We start from the raw sequence: 17565 nt of genomic DNA, 5'->3' as shown, positions 1-17565 counted from the left end.
TTAATGGTTTTGTTCAAATATGGTACTATGATTGTGATGACATAAAGTTGATGGGTTTACTTTCAAACACTGCAGTAGGATGTTGGAATCCAAATTATGTTTGAGATTGTTATTATATGGTCATATAGTTCAAGTGGGAGATTGTAGGAATATTCTCTAAAATATTCTTTATTATTGTCTCATATGCCAATTAGGAAATTGATCGATACCAATCTCTTAGTATTGGATTCAAAATAGGAAACCCACTCATCGTCTAATTGGAGAAAAGAGTCCTACCCTATTTGGCACACCTTGATGGGAGGGTGCACAAACTCTATAAAATAGGACTCTAGGTCCTCCTTCTACCTTAACGTCACTCTCATTATTGGCGTCATCACCAAGAGAGCATTAAGGGAAGTTAGTAGGAGAAACCTAGAGGATTCATTGTGTTCGTGTTTGGGATTGCATGAATAAAGATACGTGAAGGATATAATGGTAGCTAATTCTTCACAGTCGATGATGAACGGTATATATCTTTAATTTATTATTATTTAATTTATGATTCTATGAACATATGGTAAGATCATATAATTGTATGTAGGGGGAATTACATCCTTCACCCGAAATCTCAATTGCAATTGCTCGAAGCTCGTTACCACAACACTCTTGCTGCTGCTTCTCTCTCTCTCTCTCTCTCTCTCTCTCTCTCTCTTTCACGGTGCTGCAATCAACACTGTCGTTGCTTGTTGCTCATTTCGCTGGCTTTAAGGACTACAACAAGCACCCAGGTAACAAGTTGTCAATTTCTATTATTTTTCCTTTTGCAGCCTCCTTTCTTCTCTCACATCTAACCTTAAATCGATTCATGGGTTCCAATATTTGGGACCCCATATTGGGACCCCAAAGTCTCTCTCCCTTCTTGCAGCTGATCTCGGTGAACTTCATTGAGACCTCTACCACCTTCAAGCTCCATCTCTGCAACATTCAAGCTCTCTCTTTGGTACTCCAAGTATATGCTCTGCAACATTTTTAATTGAAATGGAAACAAATTTTTGGACAAATGAATGAAAAGTTGTGGATTTTCGAAAATTTTTATGGAGAAGAGAACTCTAGCCATGAAAAGTTGTGGATTTTCGAAAATTTTTATGGAGAAGAGAACTCTAGCCGATCTCTACAACCTTCAAGATTTGAAAATTGAAAACCTTCAAGTTGATCTCTACAGTTGATCCCCGAGTGCAAATCCATCGCTTCTCTGTTTTTCTCTCCATCTCTCTCCTCCAATCAAATGTTACTGGGTTAAGAAAGATTAACTTTATTTTATCTTATCTCATCTTTATTTCCCAGTCTTTTACCCCACTAACATGTTGGTCAATACACAACATTCCCCCCAATTCCCCTTTAAACAAACGTCGCCTTATTTATCCATACAAACCATAGACGCAAAAATGATGACAGAGAAATCTCTGTCACCAGGCCTTCTGGTTTCCTTACATCGACCAACCAAGGGTTGAAATCGTTTGCAATTCCGATCTCGTATAATTTCGTACAATACCACCTTCAGGAGGTGACATGTGTATTGATACCAATACAATGGTCCAGATCTGGTACAACTAATAAAATATAAAATTAGTGAAAAGACATTTAAATCAGATTTGGACCGTTGCATTGGTATCAATACACGTGTCACCCCCGAAGGTGATATTTCACGAAATTGTACGAGATCGGAATTGCAGACGATTTTTTTCCATCAAGCACCTGCAAAACTTTTCATCATCCACCCAGACCTCTAGGCTCTAGCTCTCGGATCCCTTGTTCCACATTGTCTATTCGATATGATTTTCAAACCTAGAACATGATCCATGCATACAAATTCCTCAATAAACAATGTCAAAATTGTCAGATCAGATCATCTCTCATATGGCAGAGTTAGATTACTTGTTTTACTTTATCCCAACTCATGGTTCGAGGAATTAGATTCGTCATCCTCGATCCGATCAATGCCCGTTCTGATGATTTCAGAGCAGCGACGAAGAACCTGTAAAACGTCCTTTTCTCCTCGAATTCATATTTCCGGGGATGGAAAGCTTTGGTGTCGTCATGATGTGGCCCTCTTCGTCCTACCTGGTGGAAGAGCTCAACAAGAGATTCAAGCTTTTCAGATGCTGGAAAGTCCCTAACAAGGAGGAGTTTCTCAGAGAAAATTCGAACTCCATTTCAGCTCTAGTTGGCTGCCCCGTAGCTAATGCTGACTCGGAGACGATCGATATGTTGCCGAAATTGGAGATCGTTGCCAGTCACAGTGTTGGCTTGGATAGCATCGATTTGGTCAAGTGCAAGGAGAAGGGTATTAGGGTTACCAACACTCCTGATGTGCTCACTGAAGACGTCGCTGATTTAGCGATTGGATTGATCATAGCCACGTTGAGGAAGATTTGCGTGTCTGATCGTTATGTAAGGAGCGGGTTGTGGACCAAAGGGGATTACAAATTAACCACTAAGGTATGCTCTGTTTCGAAACCCTTTTAAAGTTTTTTTCTTTCTTTGCCCTCTTTCTCATTTTTAGTTTGATGTTAACCTTGAACTCTGACGAGTGACTACTCAGTTTGTTTGTATGTTTGTAAGTTTCAATTGAATTCCTTTAACATCTGAATGCTCCCTGTAACTTTCATGGATAAAAAACCAATAATATGGAAAAGAAAATTATTATTATTATTTTTTTTTTTGGGTGGTGGGTTGGGGATGTGGGGGATTATTTGAGTACCACCTTTGTAGTCTATATGTGTATTTAGATCATGCAATTTTCTTTTAATTGTTCCTTGTTTTATTCCTAAAAGTTCTTTAAGTTAATAAGTAAAAGAGGGTTTTCAAATTATTTGAAAGTCACTTACCATTATATCGTTTTCAAGGACTGTTATTTTCTCACACTTTGTGAGTATATATAAGAAATGATAAATTTTTCCTTTATTGAAAGAAAATGTATGTTGTATTCACTATTAAGAGGGAACAAAAGGAAAACAGTTAAGAGGTGACAAATAAGAAAATCCTTTTTTATAAAGATGGCAAAGTATTAGAATTATGCATGTTGCCATATATTCATAGAATATCCTTGTAAAAATGAAAACAGATACCTAGTTGTTTCGACACTTATTGTCCACCCCTAAAAAAAAACCTAGTTGCAGTCAAATGGGACCTAGTTGATTATCATTTACACGTCACTTATCCCTTGTTCTCTTCTTATTCCTTGTCCTAGTTTTGGTTGCTATGCCCTTTGGTGATTATTATTGTTGCAAGATACTGCATGAGTTCTTATCAGATCAAATTTATCAGCCATTCGATGGGCGGAATTGTTATGCAAACTTTAGGAAACAATTATTGTGGGTATGCTAGCGCATGAAAGCATAGTATTATCATCCGCTTTCCCCCCTTTGATGGAAATCAACTGAATCAATTTTTTTTAACTTGGATATCTGATGGAAATGTCCAAGACTTGAGAGAGAAGAAAGAACTTGATATGGTTGACTAAATGAAAGCATTAGACAGGGTATCTAGAGAGAGCATCTGTTAAGTCATGGATAAGAAAGGGGTCTCTAGCATTTCTGACATAGTCAAAGATATATATATATATATATATATGTAAGGATGACTGGTGACTACTTTTTAAACAACCGAGGATAGATGCAGTAAATTTCCGGTATTGGTAAACATTGAACCATATCTCATTGTGTAAATGAGTGGAGGAGGCATAGATAGGAGGAATTCCTATGTCATATGTTGTTTCTTAATGTATTTTTCTTTGACTTGACTGGAGTGGGTAATGCCAAGTTGGAACCATGCATTGATGCTTCAGGATCAATGTTTTACGACAAGTAGGACTGAAACAAAATATGTGTAGATTTAGTAAGCTTTAGAGTAACCAAGACAGTAGTTAAGATTGATGAGGAATTGAGCAAGAGATACCACAAAGTTCTGCTCTCTGTTTCATGTTGGTTCAATAAACCACAAGGTTGGAACGATTAAAGAAGGTGCTGCAACTTGGGTTAAGGAAGGGTGGACGAAATGTAGAGGCTTGTTTGGACTACTGAAGAAATTTTTTGTCAGAGTGCAAACCATGTTTTATGGACAACTACCCAATACTGAGAAAAACACATGCATAAAACGAGTTTAGCTTTAGATGGGAATTCTGAGATGGATGAGCTGTCAAATCATAAAAGCTAGAATAGGAAATGAACATTGGGTGGAATGTTATACAGTAGTATTACACAATCCACTTCAGCCATCATGATCCCTATCCCTAGGACCTTATGAGAGACTACAAGGTAACATATTGCTGGGTCAACTCAACAGTTGTGGAATTCCTGTTTTTACATCATAGAGAAGCTCTTTACTGTTGTTCTCCAAAGCAGAGATGGAGCCGAATAACTTTTTTATTTTTATTTATTTTTTGTGGGTGGGGTTTGGGGTTGAAGGAATCATGGTCTTCTGATAGTGGGTGGGAAGTATTAAGGTGTATTTTATTAATCTGGGCCATGCAATCTGGTAATTGGAATCATATTTATTTAAAAAGAAAAAAATTCATGCCATTTTGATCAGGGGAACGTTTTCCTTTGTGCCGCGTGAAGGAAAAGTACAGCCATCAATGGCTGTATTTGTCTGCCCCTTATTTACAAATGGTTGAAAAATACCCCTCACAGTTTCTCGATTCCCTATGGACACCATCCAAACCCCTCAGTCAACAGATTCACCCTTGACTGACTGTGGGTGATGAAAACTCAGTTTTTTTTTATTACTAGTAGAAGTTGTTGGGGAATATTTTTTTGGGGCTCTGGACATCAAGTTGGATTGAAGTTACATGAAGATGTATTGTGGGCTCTGGATGTCTTTGATATATATATTTCACTGGTGGCTTATGTTTTTCAGACTTTGATGGTCTCTGGAACATTTTAGTACTCATATATGTATTTGTTCAACAATTACACAGTAATCAATTCAGCTGATGGTATTTTAAAGATTTTAATTCCTTGGCTTTTGTGGGTTTTATGTTTTTCCTCTATATTTTGAAGAAATTCCTGCTTTCATCATTACACATTTGACCTTGTGCATTGTCTTCTTGTGTTCATTCTTATCTCTTTCTTCTTTTGTTTTTGTGGAAGTAATTGCTTGTGGGATGTTCTCGAATTTGTATGTATATTTCAAATTAAGAGTTTAATTTGAAGTGACTACTTGCCTCATCTTTCTAAGAAATTAAGAGTTTAATTGAACTTACTAATTTCCTTATCTTTTACCGAAAAAAGACTACTTGCCTCATCTTCCTAAGAAAAGATACTCTGCCCTATGATTCATCAGAACTTCCTACATAATGTCAATTTGATATTGAATTCACCTACTCTTTGCTCTTCATATTTATCTTGTATTTATTTATTTATTTTTATTATTATTATTATTTTTTCAGTTCAGTGGAAAATCAGTTGGCATTTTGGGGATGGGAAGGATTGGTTCTGCAGTTGCAAAAAGAGCTGAAGCATTTGGCTGCCCGATCAGTTACTGCTCCAGATCAGAGAAACCAAATTTGAAGTACAAGTACTATCAGAGTGTTTTGGAACTGGCAAAGAACTGTCAAATACTTGTGATTGTTTGCCCTTTGACAAAAGAAACATACCATATAATCAACCGTGAAGTGATTGAAGCTGTGGGTCCGAAAGGCATTATCGTGAACATCGGTCGTGGCCCTCACATTGATGAACCAGAGCTTGTATCTGCACTGGTCGAAGGCCGGCTGGGTGGGGCTGGGCTCGATGTATTCGAAAATGAGCCTTACATACCCGAGCAATTGTTTGGACTCGACAATGTGGTGGTCTTGCCTCATGTGGGAACTGGAACATGGGAAACCCGCAAGGATATGGCAGATCTTGTGATTGGAAACTTGGAAGCCTACTTTCTGAAGAAGCCGCTGTTATCCCCTGTGGTTTGATCATGAGTACTGGGTGATTTGAATAAATGATTGATTGAAATTTGGGGTTGCAGCCTGTGTTTCCTTTGAAGAACTCTGAATATTCTGTAGATGTTTCCTTTTAAAAAAAAAAACAAAAGGAGCAATCCAGTGCACGAAGCTCCTGCTACTGCAAGGTCTGGGAGGGGCAATTGTGTACGCAGTCTTACCCCTGCTTCGCAGAAGAGGCCGTTTCCTTTAACATTGTTATAAAAATCTGGTGAACATATTCTATTGAAACTAAGCAGTGAATTCTGTCAATTTTGTGAGGGTCATGAATCATAGGGCAGAGGTCATGAGTCATTCTATATTTAATTCATCACATTTGGATCTTATAATGAAATTTTCTTTATGAATTTTCGGATTGGTCCAGGTGAGCAAATTGGATTCGTATCAGGATCTGGAGATAGCTACATCCCACATTCCAGAAAATGCAAAAATATTCAGACCCCAAGCATGAAAAATGCTTGGATGGGGAGTTGGGTTGGGGGAATAAACAATTAACGTGGATGTCATTTTCCATCTTGATTTCACATCAAACATAATCTAATGAACAAAATGGAAAGAGTCTCTAGAAACTCAGGAACTCAATCAATTGGGTGTATTACCAAAAAATAATAATAATAATAATAATAATTGGGTGTGATTTGATGATTGATCGGTGAGCACCAGCAGAACACCCACTCCCATCAAAATCGAAAGGTTACCATCCTTATTGAACTTTGCGTGGATCTTTTGTATTGGTTTAAAGATGTGAATGCCCCAATGAAACAAACTAATCTAAAATTGAACATAAGCCCAATAATTTGATGCTCACCAGCTAATCAGGATTGACGCACAGCCCTCTTAACTCTTCCATCTTAAAACCACAGTGCACTAATACAATAATAAAAAAATACTAACTCAGCCTTATCTCAACTTAATAGAGTCCCGTATATGGATCAATGCAAATCACAATATTATAAAAAAAAAAATAATCCAAACAGGTAAAAGAAGAAAGAGCCTAAAAGATAAGAATAAGAGGAAAGAAACACAACCCAACAGTGTTCACTAATATTTCGCCAAATTATGTAGCTTTTGATACGATCAAATAAATGGTCAACAAAACAAAGAACGACAAAAAATGGAAAACAGACGGTACGTATTTTAAACGTGTAGATTTTAAACAAACGAGACCAAAAAAATAATAATACACTCGTATAAATTAAGGAATTATTACATGAATACCTACATCTAATGTTCAAAATAACTACAGTCTCCAACACTAATGCATATATATCTCATGTCTCATTATAAGTTTTATGACATATAATTGAATATCATCCGACACCAATTATAAATTCATATACCACACATGTCCAAGTTTTATTGAGCAATGTGACTTGACTTTGATATTATTAATTGTTGTCAACATGGTCAACACACTCTTGGAGTAATGTATGTTCAACTTGTGTTGGGAGTCATCACTTTAGAAACATTTTTCAGTAAATGCATCAGTTTGTATCTCAATTTCAGGGTCCATACATTGATATTGACTTGAAGATGATATCATAAGAAATATAGACTATTAAGTTAGCTTCAAGTCAGTAGAAGAATCAAGTCGATCAGAGTTCAGGAAAGAGAGATATGGTCAATTAAATAGACATTATGTTCAACAAGTTAAGTTTTAAAAAACGTCAAAAAAGAAAAACGAGTTTAAACCCTTTTTAAACGTGTTTAGAACGAGAATGCTTGCTGTTTGAAGATTTTTTAAGTATCTTTGAAAAGCATAAGGAAAAACGTGTTTTAAAAGGTAAAAACACAAGATCGCGTTTCAAACGAAGTTTTAAACGCGATCAGCCTCTGTTGCCTGCTAACTACTTCCTGCAATGGTTCCTTTACAGGTATAAATGCCACTCAAATCTTGCTCTGAGAGCCACTTCAAGCAAAAACCCACTACCTGGCTCTAGCTTCTTTTACATATATAGGAGACACCTTGAAGAGTTGGGGAACCTCCACAGTAACTTAATCTACTATTATTTTCTTTAGCATGAGCAAGATTTGTGCTTTCCAGTAACCCTTTTTTAATATGGCAACAAAACTCCACTTCTAATTTGATCAAGCCTTATCCAAGTGCTAGCCCATCCAAGTTTGCCAACACATATGTGATGGAAAAGGACCTGGGGACCAGACAAAATTGGAGTCAGCAGTAAGGATTCTACTACATGGTTCTCTGACTCACAAAACCTCCATTAATGTCTAAAAGTACCTCAGGCATCACATAATCACATGGGAAGAGAAGGTCCACGGTTCACACATTCATTAGATTGTAGAAATGAGAAGATAGAGATAGTTACAACCACTAATTGTATAATATCAGCACATACATACAACAGATCCCTACAAACCCTCTGCTTCAAAGCTCTTATCTTCTCTTTCACTCACTCCCCTTTGTTATCCAATTTCCTTTCTTCAACTCCATGGGGATACCATCTCGAAATAAGAAAAAGGGAGACAAGAGTGTGGAATACAGTGATGGGAGATTTTAGCTAGACAGTTAGTATTCAGGGGAAAGAGGAAGAGAAGGAACAGAGGCAGCTTTAAAAATAAGAAAATTAAGGGTCTCTAATGCAAAATAGATGAAAGACCCTTCAGAATGAGTGAAGAAACAACCGAAGTTGGAACCCACAACGCATTGCCATCCAGGTCCATATATCCTGTCGAATTCCTAATCAAAATCAACCCACAGGGTCATCAGAGAATAGAGAAAGAACGATTAGGAAGGGAAAAAAAAAAGATGGTGATGGATCAGAGAGATCACCTTTTTGAGGTGGGCAGCGATGGATTTGCAGTCAACTACATCGTAGAGATCAAGAGCTCGAGAAGCAGAAGTCATGGCTTGGATCTGCATCTTCTCTGGCATGTCTGTGTCCTCTACCATAGCTTTGCCTTCTAACATCTTCTCCCTCAAAATTCACGAACAAGAAGACTAGAGAGGAGAGAGAGTGAGAAAGATCTTTTTTTCGCTTATCTTCTGAAGACCCAGAAAGGTTCTGGAGAGTTCACTCTATCTCCTCTTCCCGATATGAGGAAAGCGTACAACCCCAGGGTTCCCCCTGGCTCGCTTCCTTCCAAATGTAAAGGAATCCATGAACCAGGAAAAAACCAAAGAACCTCAGAATGGATTTAATGTATCTTAGAACTTTTGTGTTGGCAGGCACACATAATACAACCTTTTCGATGGGGCCCTCAACTTCTCTCTTTTGGGTAGAAATTCTCTCTTGCTTGACTCATATAGTCATATGCCACGCTCAAGAAGATTTTTTGTTTTTTGGCTAATGCCATGCTCAAGAAGATAAGAATGGTGTGAAGCAAGCAGATAAGGTACAGATTTGTTAATTCAATTAATTGATTGAATTGTTGACTGACACTTAGTTTGGTTGTCAAGAAATAAATAAAAAAAAAATTAAAAATTATACATAGAGATTAACATATAAATCAATTATTACATCATACTCAAAAATATATCATCATATGTAATGATTGATTAATGTATCAATATCTCTCTTCTTAAGTTTATTTCTTTTATTTCATTTATAGATAATCGAACTAAGTTTCAAGCATGCTTTTCAAGTATCGATATTGTATTGATCATATCGTATCGATATTAATGGAGATCGAGTCTCGATCCTTGATCGATTTGGATCCATTATCGGTACCATTTCAAGGGTAAAACATTATAAAAAAATATACTTTTGAAAAACAAAGAGCAAAAGTGATCGATACCCATCGATCCTCTCCGAGACCAATACCAATACCAATACCAATACTGAGAACTAAATCTATGACCTCAACTAAAGTGATAAAGTTTTATGTTTAGCCTAGCACCACAAGTACAGAGGCATGCGATGATCGCTTGCAAATTCGTTTTGGACCAATTTCAATACAAAAAAGCACTAGATGCGTGAAATATATCAATTATGGGTTAATCCCGACCCATTTTTCCTTTTAAAAAAAAAATGGTCTTTCAAACTATTTTAACCTTAATCCATACAGTTACGCGGATCGGTCAAGAATCAAAATCGGCCTCTACCAATAGTGATACCGATTGGCCGATCCAATGCCGATTCTTAAAACCATGGATCAAGCAGAACAGAATCGGCTTGAGATCGATCCGGTTCCTTAACCGGGCTTCTAAACCCCAATTAAGACTGTTTTGGATGGTGATCTATACTGATGTAAAAGATTTCAATCTCAGCGTAAGTGCTGATGCAATCCTAGGTGTTGTTCTATTCTTTATCCAAGTGGGGTCTAGATCACCGGAGAGAGGCAAACAAAAACATCATATTCATCCAGAAAGGGTCGTAGAGCTGATGTGGACTATGAAAGACATCCATGGAGTAGTTTGAATTAACCACGTCATAGATCTAAATATCTAAATGATATTATTGAGGCACAAGAATCTTTTTATCCTATTAAGCTAGCAACGATAACTATTCCGTGGTTTTTGGTCTTGTATTTTCTTAGACACGTGCTCCAACACATAATGCTATTAAGGAATAGACTTCTTTCCTTTAATTAAAAAAAAAAGAAGGTAATTTACATTAATCTTCCCTTGTGTTTGTCTATATAACGTCCTCCTCCCTCAAATAATTTCGTTTAATATATTTAGACCGACAAATCCTAACACCATTAGATTGATGTTAGTTTTGAAAATAAAAAGACTTAATTACCCTTAATCATGTAAATCCAACTAAAAATTACTATTACACCTCTTCTTACTTTTATAAAACTAAAACTTTTAAAATTTCCAAAATCTTACCCAACCAAAGATAAGAGGAAACCTTGCCCGTCAAAGTGGAGATCGTTAGTTATTTGTGTTGTTTTATGGTTGTCCTTGTTGGCAACTCGGCCACGTGGCGGTGATGACGTGGCCAGTTTGGGTGACGTGTATGAAAATGATGACATGGCAGTGTCCAGTGTCACCGATGAGATAACAGAGCAGCTTGGTATGCATGGAGTGGTTTAATACATCATTAATAGGTGGTGCGGGTTTTCGGGTAAAAACTGGTAAAATTGGCCTATTTATGATCAAGGACATTTTCGGTAGTGAAAATGACATTTTTGAAATATCGGTTCTTCATAAAAAAGATAGATTGTAATTTACCTAGTCCAGTGCATTTGATTTCGTCACATTCCGATTCCGTATGAAGAAGTTACGGCATTTTTGGCAGTCGATATTAGTTTCGGCATTGAAGATGAATTTTTTAAAGGAAGTGTTCTACATGTAACAATACGACAGAAATACAATCTTTCCAACGGTTCTGATTTTATCACGTTCCGATTCCGTATGAGAAAGATACGTCATTGGAAATGTGTAGGGGCATTTTGGTCTTTTTATATGGATGATTCAGATTATTGAGTCTTCTGAAAAGTCGTAGAGCATCCAGTTACGATTCCAACACACTTCGTTTCATCTCGATCAGATATCGTATGAAAAAGTTATAAGTGTTTCCGTAAAGTCGGTTCGAAAATCCAAACCAAAAATCCATCAGTTGCTCTTAGTGTTGGGTGGATTTTTCGGAATTTATTTTTGAAATTCGAGGGGCTTTTGTGTAATTTAAATATTTTGAAGATCTGAGTTGTAAGGGATCTTTAAGCATTGAAACATATGAAGGCACGGGCATTATTGTAATAAAGAGGAGTAAAGGGAAGTGAAATGAATGGCCAAGATTCAACCACGTAGGCTTGATGCCCATCCAAAGGCTGCTGAGATTTTGCGCTGACATGGAAGAGATAGATGCTTGCGCGTAGAATTTGATTGGTTAGGTGCATAATTCTTGATGCACTGGCGCTACACTTTATCAAGGTATGTTGTGGTGTTTCGTGCGTGTATAGAAGGTATAAAAAAGATTTCGATCTTAATGATCTCATGAAATCTGATTAAAGCATCATGGAGGATTCGGATCCAACGGTCGATATGCATTTCTCTTTTGTGAGTGGGAGACAAGCTCCCTTAAAATCTAGAAAAGCAACCAATCATAGATCGACAACACTTCTGACGATGTCAGCGCCTACGTCATGATGACGTCATAGAGATTCAAATTTAATGGTTTGGATCTATTGTTCGTTGGTTTAATCCGACGGCTTATATTACAAGATCTTTTATATGAGATCTACGGTCAGATTTCGCCCCTGTTGCGCGCGCCGCCGGTGTAGCCTACGCCACCCCTACGAAGATTCCATTTCAGGCCATCTCATTGCTCCAACTTCAAAAGGTCATATCTCCCTCATTTTAAGTCGGATTTGGGTGAACCAAGTTGCAGATTCTTCGTTTTTTCAAGCCCTACACCATGGAAGCAAGAAAAATGGGTTTTGAGTGAATGAAGGCTACGGTTTTGGTAGGAGAAGCTTCCCCCTCTTTGTTGGTCCTTGAATGAACATACATTCTTGATGATAAATGTTCTTAGGCCATTAAAGGAGGTAAAAGAGGTGGTTGAAGTGTGTTAATGGTACATTAACTCAAAGCCAAGGAAGAAGAGAAGAAAGCAAGGATGTGTTTGCTTTGAAGAGCAAGAAGCCAAGGAGAGAGAAGGTGTGAGCACCAAACTTGTCAGTACGAGTTTCCAGTCATCCCAAGCAATCGGTTGTGAGATTCTCTAACCTTTGATTTTACATTACATGTATGTATGTATGTATGTTAGGGTTAGTTGTGGATGAATGTATACATGCTAGGTTAGTTGTGGATGAACTGTAAGCATGCTAGCTAGTTGTGGATGCATATGCTAGGCAGAGCTTGACTGTAGGGCATTGATATAAGCCCAATTTAATTGTATTATTTATTGTGTGCTTAGTGGGTGCTAAGCACCGGGAGTGGGTGCTCCCGTGTAGTGGGTGCTACACATTGTATCGGCACTACGAGTGCCATCTCAGCTTCGGCTTGAGAAAATTGGGTGTGGGTGCTCCCGACTGTGGGTGCAGTCAAAAGTAGTGTATTGAGTAGGTACGAAGCCTTTACAGGCACTACTCCGGGGATGTAGGTAAATTGCCGAACCTCGTAAAAACCTTGTGTTGTGGGTGCTTGTTGTTTGCATTTTATATTGAAGTGCGTGGAATGTGGAATGGGTGTGCACACTTGGAAGTGCCTATGAGAGGCTGAGTGTGCATACGACTGTGTGCAAACAGGAACAGGTATATCAGGTTTTTCTTGGCCAGACATCGGACAGGTTTTTAGGTATCGGAATTGAACTCACTGATTCACCCCCCCTCTCAGTGACTGCCGGGTTACAACAATTGGTATCAGAGCCGATACTCAGTGATAGTTTGATCAACAACTGAGTGATCCAGAGGCAGCGGCAGTGACAGTATGGCAGGTGAAGGTTATTCAGGACATGCACCAAAGTTTGATGGATCTGATTTTATCTTGTGGAAGAGGAGAATGCAGTCGTACCTAGGTTCACTAGGTTATGATGTTTGGGTATTAGTTCTGATTAGATACACAGAGCCTGAAGGAGGTCCGGTTGACAATGAAGCTAAAAAGGCTTATTGTTACAATCAGAAGGCTGTGAATGCAATATTCTCAGCATTGGATAAAAGTGTGATGGCTAAGGTAATGGATTGTGACTCAGCCAAGGATATCTGGGGAAGACTGAAGAACATTTATGAAGGAGATGAAAAGATAAGGAAAGCAAAGCTTCAGACCTTCAGAGGCCAGTTTGAAAGTCTACTAATGCAAGAAGGAGAAAATATTGACACCTATATGACCAGGGTAAATGAAGTGGTCAACTCTATTAGGAGTCTGGGAGCCAATCTAGAAGATTCAGTTGTTTGTCAAAAAATCCTGAGATCTTTGTTGCCCAAGTATGACTCCAAGGTGTCAGCTATTGAAGAGGCAAAGGACCTAGACACTATCACTCTTGATCAAGTGCATGGCACTTTCACAGCTCTTGAAATGAGATGGAAAAAGGGCAAGTCCACTAACAAACAAGCTGCTTTCAAGGCAATGAGAAATTTAAAAATCAAGGAGAAGAAGAAGCAGTCTATGGAGGATACTGATGAGAGTGAAGATGAGGTTACAGCTCATTTCACCAGAAAGTTGAAAAGGGGAACAGGAAAATATAAAGACAAGTTGCCTTTCAAATGCTTCAACTGTGGAAGGGTTGGACATTTTGCAGCCAAGTGTCCTAACCAAGGAAAAATAGAAAGTGATGAAGATGAAAGTGAAAAGAAAATTCATTTCAAGGGAAAGAAGAAATTCTTCTTAAACAGATACAAGAAAGGCAAGGACAAGAAGAAAAGTTTGGTTTCTAAGAAATGCAGTGACACATCTGATGAAGAGTCTGAAGAATCATCTAATGATGAAGATGATGAGGCCATGTTCATGGTCTCAATAGATATGGAAGAAAACAAAGAAGATTCTTCTACTAAGGAAGATTTTACAGAAGAAGAAGAGGAAGATGAAAAATCACATCTAGAGACTGAACTCACAGTTGCCCTTAGAGAGCTTAAAAGAGAAAGGAAGAAAGTGAAAAATGTCACTTAAGACCTTAAGGGGCAAGAACAATTAGTTCTTGAGTTGAGAGATCAAGCCAATAAGTCAAGGAAGACCTTAGATGATCTTGAGTATCAACTCTCACAGAAGACCATTGACTACAACACTCTTGAGTTAGAGAAAGTGGCTTTGAAAGCACAACTAGAGGAGCAATATGAGATTCTTGCACAATTTGATGGTTATGCAAATGAGCTAGCCTTATTAAAGGCTAAGGTTGAAGAATATGGGAGAACTGAGATTGAAAGAGAAGACATAGAAAACGAAGATGTTGAAGATGACTCTACTCCAAAAGAGCATCCTAGCAGTAAGAAGCTCAATGACATTATCAATGCTCAAAGATCGACTCACATCAAATTTGAACTTGGATTTGTTGGGGAGTCTTCCAAAAATACCAAGGCAAATGGTAAGGGAACAGTACATAATCCTATCAAAGTCAATGATAGGAATGCTCAAAGAGGAAAGGCACATGTTACTACTGTTGGCAATGTCAAGAGAGCAGTACAAAAAGATAAAGTGCATACTGGTCCAACTAGAAGAGGAAATCCATCTATATTCTATAAGACTAACCATGCTAGACAACCACAGTTGGCAAGGCCAAGCAGGAGAGCAGAGAGCTATGGATACAGTCAAGGTCCTCAACAGAGGCCTAGAGCATTTGACAACTTCAAAGCTCCTTACAGATGGCAGATGGAACCCGTGATGCAGAGGCACACCTTTCAAGGTTATTGTTACAAATGCAACACTTTTGGACACAAGATCTTAGATTGCAAGTTCAACATTGGTCCAAGGAGTTATGTGGACAGAAATCCTTTTGCACCCCTTATGGAGGAAACAGTTGAATGTTACAGATGCAACAACCTTGGACATATTGCAAGGAATTGTAGAACTGTGTTTCCCCCACAAAAACAGGAGAACAGAAGTAAGCAGAGAGTTTTCAGAAACACAGAAGATGATGAGATAGAGAGACAGTTCTCAAGACAGAAGAAAGTAAAGAAATCTAAATCTGTCAAGAAAGTTTGGGTTAAGAGAGAGAGAGTAGAAGATGAAGAAGATGCAACAGCATTTGTTATTCATAGAGCTTTTAAGGCTCAAGGAGACTCTAATCCATGGATTCTTGATAGTGGTTGCTCAAGCCACATGACAGGAGATAAGGAAAGGTTTGAAAAATTACATGACTTTGAAGGTGGATACGTAAAGTTTGGCAACAACAATGGTGCCAGAATTACAGGGAAGGGGTCCATGAGTTTGAACCATGGGAAGGTGAAATCCCTTGATGTCTTGTATGTTGAAGGACTCAAACACAATCTTCTCAGCATCAGTAAAATTTGTGACAAAGGGCATGAAGTAACTTTCACTAGTAAAGGGTGTGAGATAAGAAGATCAAGCAGTGGAAAGGTTGTAGCTACTGGACAGAGAACTTCAGGGAATTTGTACACCTTGACAGAGTTAGAGAAAGATTCTTGTATGGTCAGCATAGATGAGGAGACATGGTTGTGGCACAGAAGACTTGGGCATATTGGTTTCAAGAACCTTGCCAAAATTTCTTCGAAGAAGGCAGTGAGAGATGTTCCTAAGTTGAAGAAGCTCTCCAATCCTATATGTGCATCTTGTCAAAAGGGAAAGCAAACCAGAATCTCCTACAAGTCTAAGGAGTATTATTCCAGTTCTCCATTGCAGTTGATTCACACAGACCTATGTGGTCCTATGAGGACACCTAACACCTCAGGAGAGAGATACATCATGTTGTTTGTTGATGATCATTCAAGAATGGTGTGGGTGATGTTCTTGAAACATAAGTCAGAGGCTTTAGAATGATTTAAGATCTTTAAGAAGCAAGTTGAGAATCAGACAGGGAAGAAGATAAAGTGTCTGAGATCTGACAGAGGAGGTGAGTACAGTTGGGATGATTTTGAAGAATACTGCTATGAGCATAGTATCAGGAAACAAACTTCAGCTCCAAGAACACCCCAACAGAATGGTGTTGCAGAGAGAAAGAATAGAACAGTGCAAGACATGGCTAGAACAATGTTGGCAGAGAATGACATGGGTAAAAAGTTCTGGAAGGAGGCAGTTCTAACTACAGTATACATCCATAACAGATGTATGTTGAGACCTCATGAAAGCAAGACTCCATATGAAATCTGGATTGGAAGAAGGGCTACAGCAAGACACTTCAAGGTCTTTGGTAGCAAGTGTTATATCAAGAACACAACCCAAGATTTGGATAAGTTTGATGATAGGGCTGATGAGGGTATATTTTTAGGTTATTCTACTTCAAGTAAGGCCTATAGATGCTACAACAACAGACTTGAAAAAATTGTAGAGAGTGTTGATGTCACAGTTGATGAAAAAAGGGATATTCCTTCAGGCTCAGAAAATGAACTTCTAGAATTTGAAGATCTTGATGATGAGAATGACCTGGTTGATAGTAGACCCAAAAGTAAAAATGAGATTGATGTTGAACAAGCTGAGGTAGATTCAGATGAGCAGAGGAGACACAACAGAGTTGATCAACAGGAAACAGATGAGTTAATCATTGGTGACCCCACCGTAGGTGTTCAGACTAGAAGAATGAAGACCAACACATACTCTCTCCTTTCGAAGATTGAACCAAAAACTGTTGATGAGGCAAGCAATGATGAGAGTTGGATGAAGGCCATGAATGAAGAACTTGAACAGATAGAGAGGAATCACACTTGGGATCTAGTCCCTAGGCCAGTTGACAAGAATGTGATTAGTACTAAATGGGTTTTTAGAAATAAACTCAATGAAGATGGTCAAGTGGTGAGGAACAAAGCAAGACTTGTATGCAAAGGGTATGCTCAAGTGGAAGGCATTGATTTTGAGGAAACTTTTGCTCCAGTGGCAAGACTTGAGGCTATCAGAATGTTCTTGGCTTTGTCAGTGTACAAGGGGTTCAAGGTCTATCAGATGGATGTCAAATCAGCTTTTCTAAATGGAAACTTGGAAGAGGAGGTTTACATAGAGCATCCTGATGGGTTTCAGCTGAGTGAGGATCCCACTCTTGTGTGCAGATTGAGAAGGCATTGTATGGTTTGAAACAAGCTCC

At 38.2% G+C, this 17565-nt stretch overlaps 2 protein-coding genes across 2 annotated transcripts; one reads left to right on the top strand and one right to left on the bottom strand.

The window, feature by feature from the left end:
• Positions 1 to 1726: 1726 nt before the first annotated feature.
• Positions 1727 to 6226, top strand: LOC122082675 (glyoxylate/hydroxypyruvate/pyruvate reductase 2KGR-like). Its single transcript, XM_042650390.1, has 2 exons — positions 1727 to 2478; positions 5429 to 6226. The coding sequence occupies exons 1-2, from the start codon at positions 2056 to 2058 to the stop codon at positions 5945 to 5947; spliced, it is 942 nt and encodes a 313-aa protein (XP_042506324.1). The 5' UTR covers positions 1727 to 2055; the 3' UTR covers positions 5948 to 6226.
• A 2008-nt stretch (positions 6227 to 8234) lies between these two features.
• LOC122081343 (probable dynein light chain) lies at positions 8235 to 9111 on the bottom strand. Its single transcript, XM_042648418.1, has 2 exons — positions 8766 to 9111; positions 8235 to 8672 (listed from the first exon to the last, which is right to left on the bottom strand). Exons 1-2 carry the CDS (start codon positions 8901 to 8903, stop codon positions 8502 to 8504), a joined length of 309 nt encoding a protein of 102 aa, XP_042504352.1. The 5' UTR covers positions 8904 to 9111; the 3' UTR covers positions 8235 to 8501.
• Between the last annotated feature and the right edge of the window lie 8454 nt (positions 9112 to 17565).

This window comes from Macadamia integrifolia, chromosome 6 (genome assembly GCF_013358625.1).
Source record: "Macadamia integrifolia cultivar HAES 741 chromosome 6, SCU_Mint_v3, whole genome shotgun sequence".
In the NCBI taxonomy this organism is placed as follows: Eukaryota; Viridiplantae; Streptophyta; class Magnoliopsida; order Proteales; family Proteaceae; genus Macadamia; species Macadamia integrifolia.
Note: the sequence above shows the minus strand (reverse complement) of the source record. Positions and strands in the feature narration are given on the sequence as shown.

Excerpts from the sequence above, each read along its gene's own strand:
- LOC122081343 (XM_042648418.1), bottom strand. The coding sequence starts at position 8,903 with ATGTTAGAAGGCAAAGCTATGGTAGAGGACACAGACATGCCAGAGAAG. Across the intron at positions 8,673-8,765 it reads TCGCTGCCCACCTCAAAAAG|GAATTCGACAGGATATATGG; the intron begins GTGATCTCTCTG and ends GATTTTGATTAG.
- LOC122082675 (XM_042650390.1), top strand. The coding sequence starts at position 2,056 with ATGGAAAGCTTTGGTGTCGTCATGATGTGGCCCTCTTCGTCCTACCTG. Across the intron at positions 2,479-5,428 it reads ATTACAAATTAACCACTAAG|TTCAGTGGAAAATCAGTTGG; the intron begins GTATGCTCTGTT and ends TTATTTTTTCAG.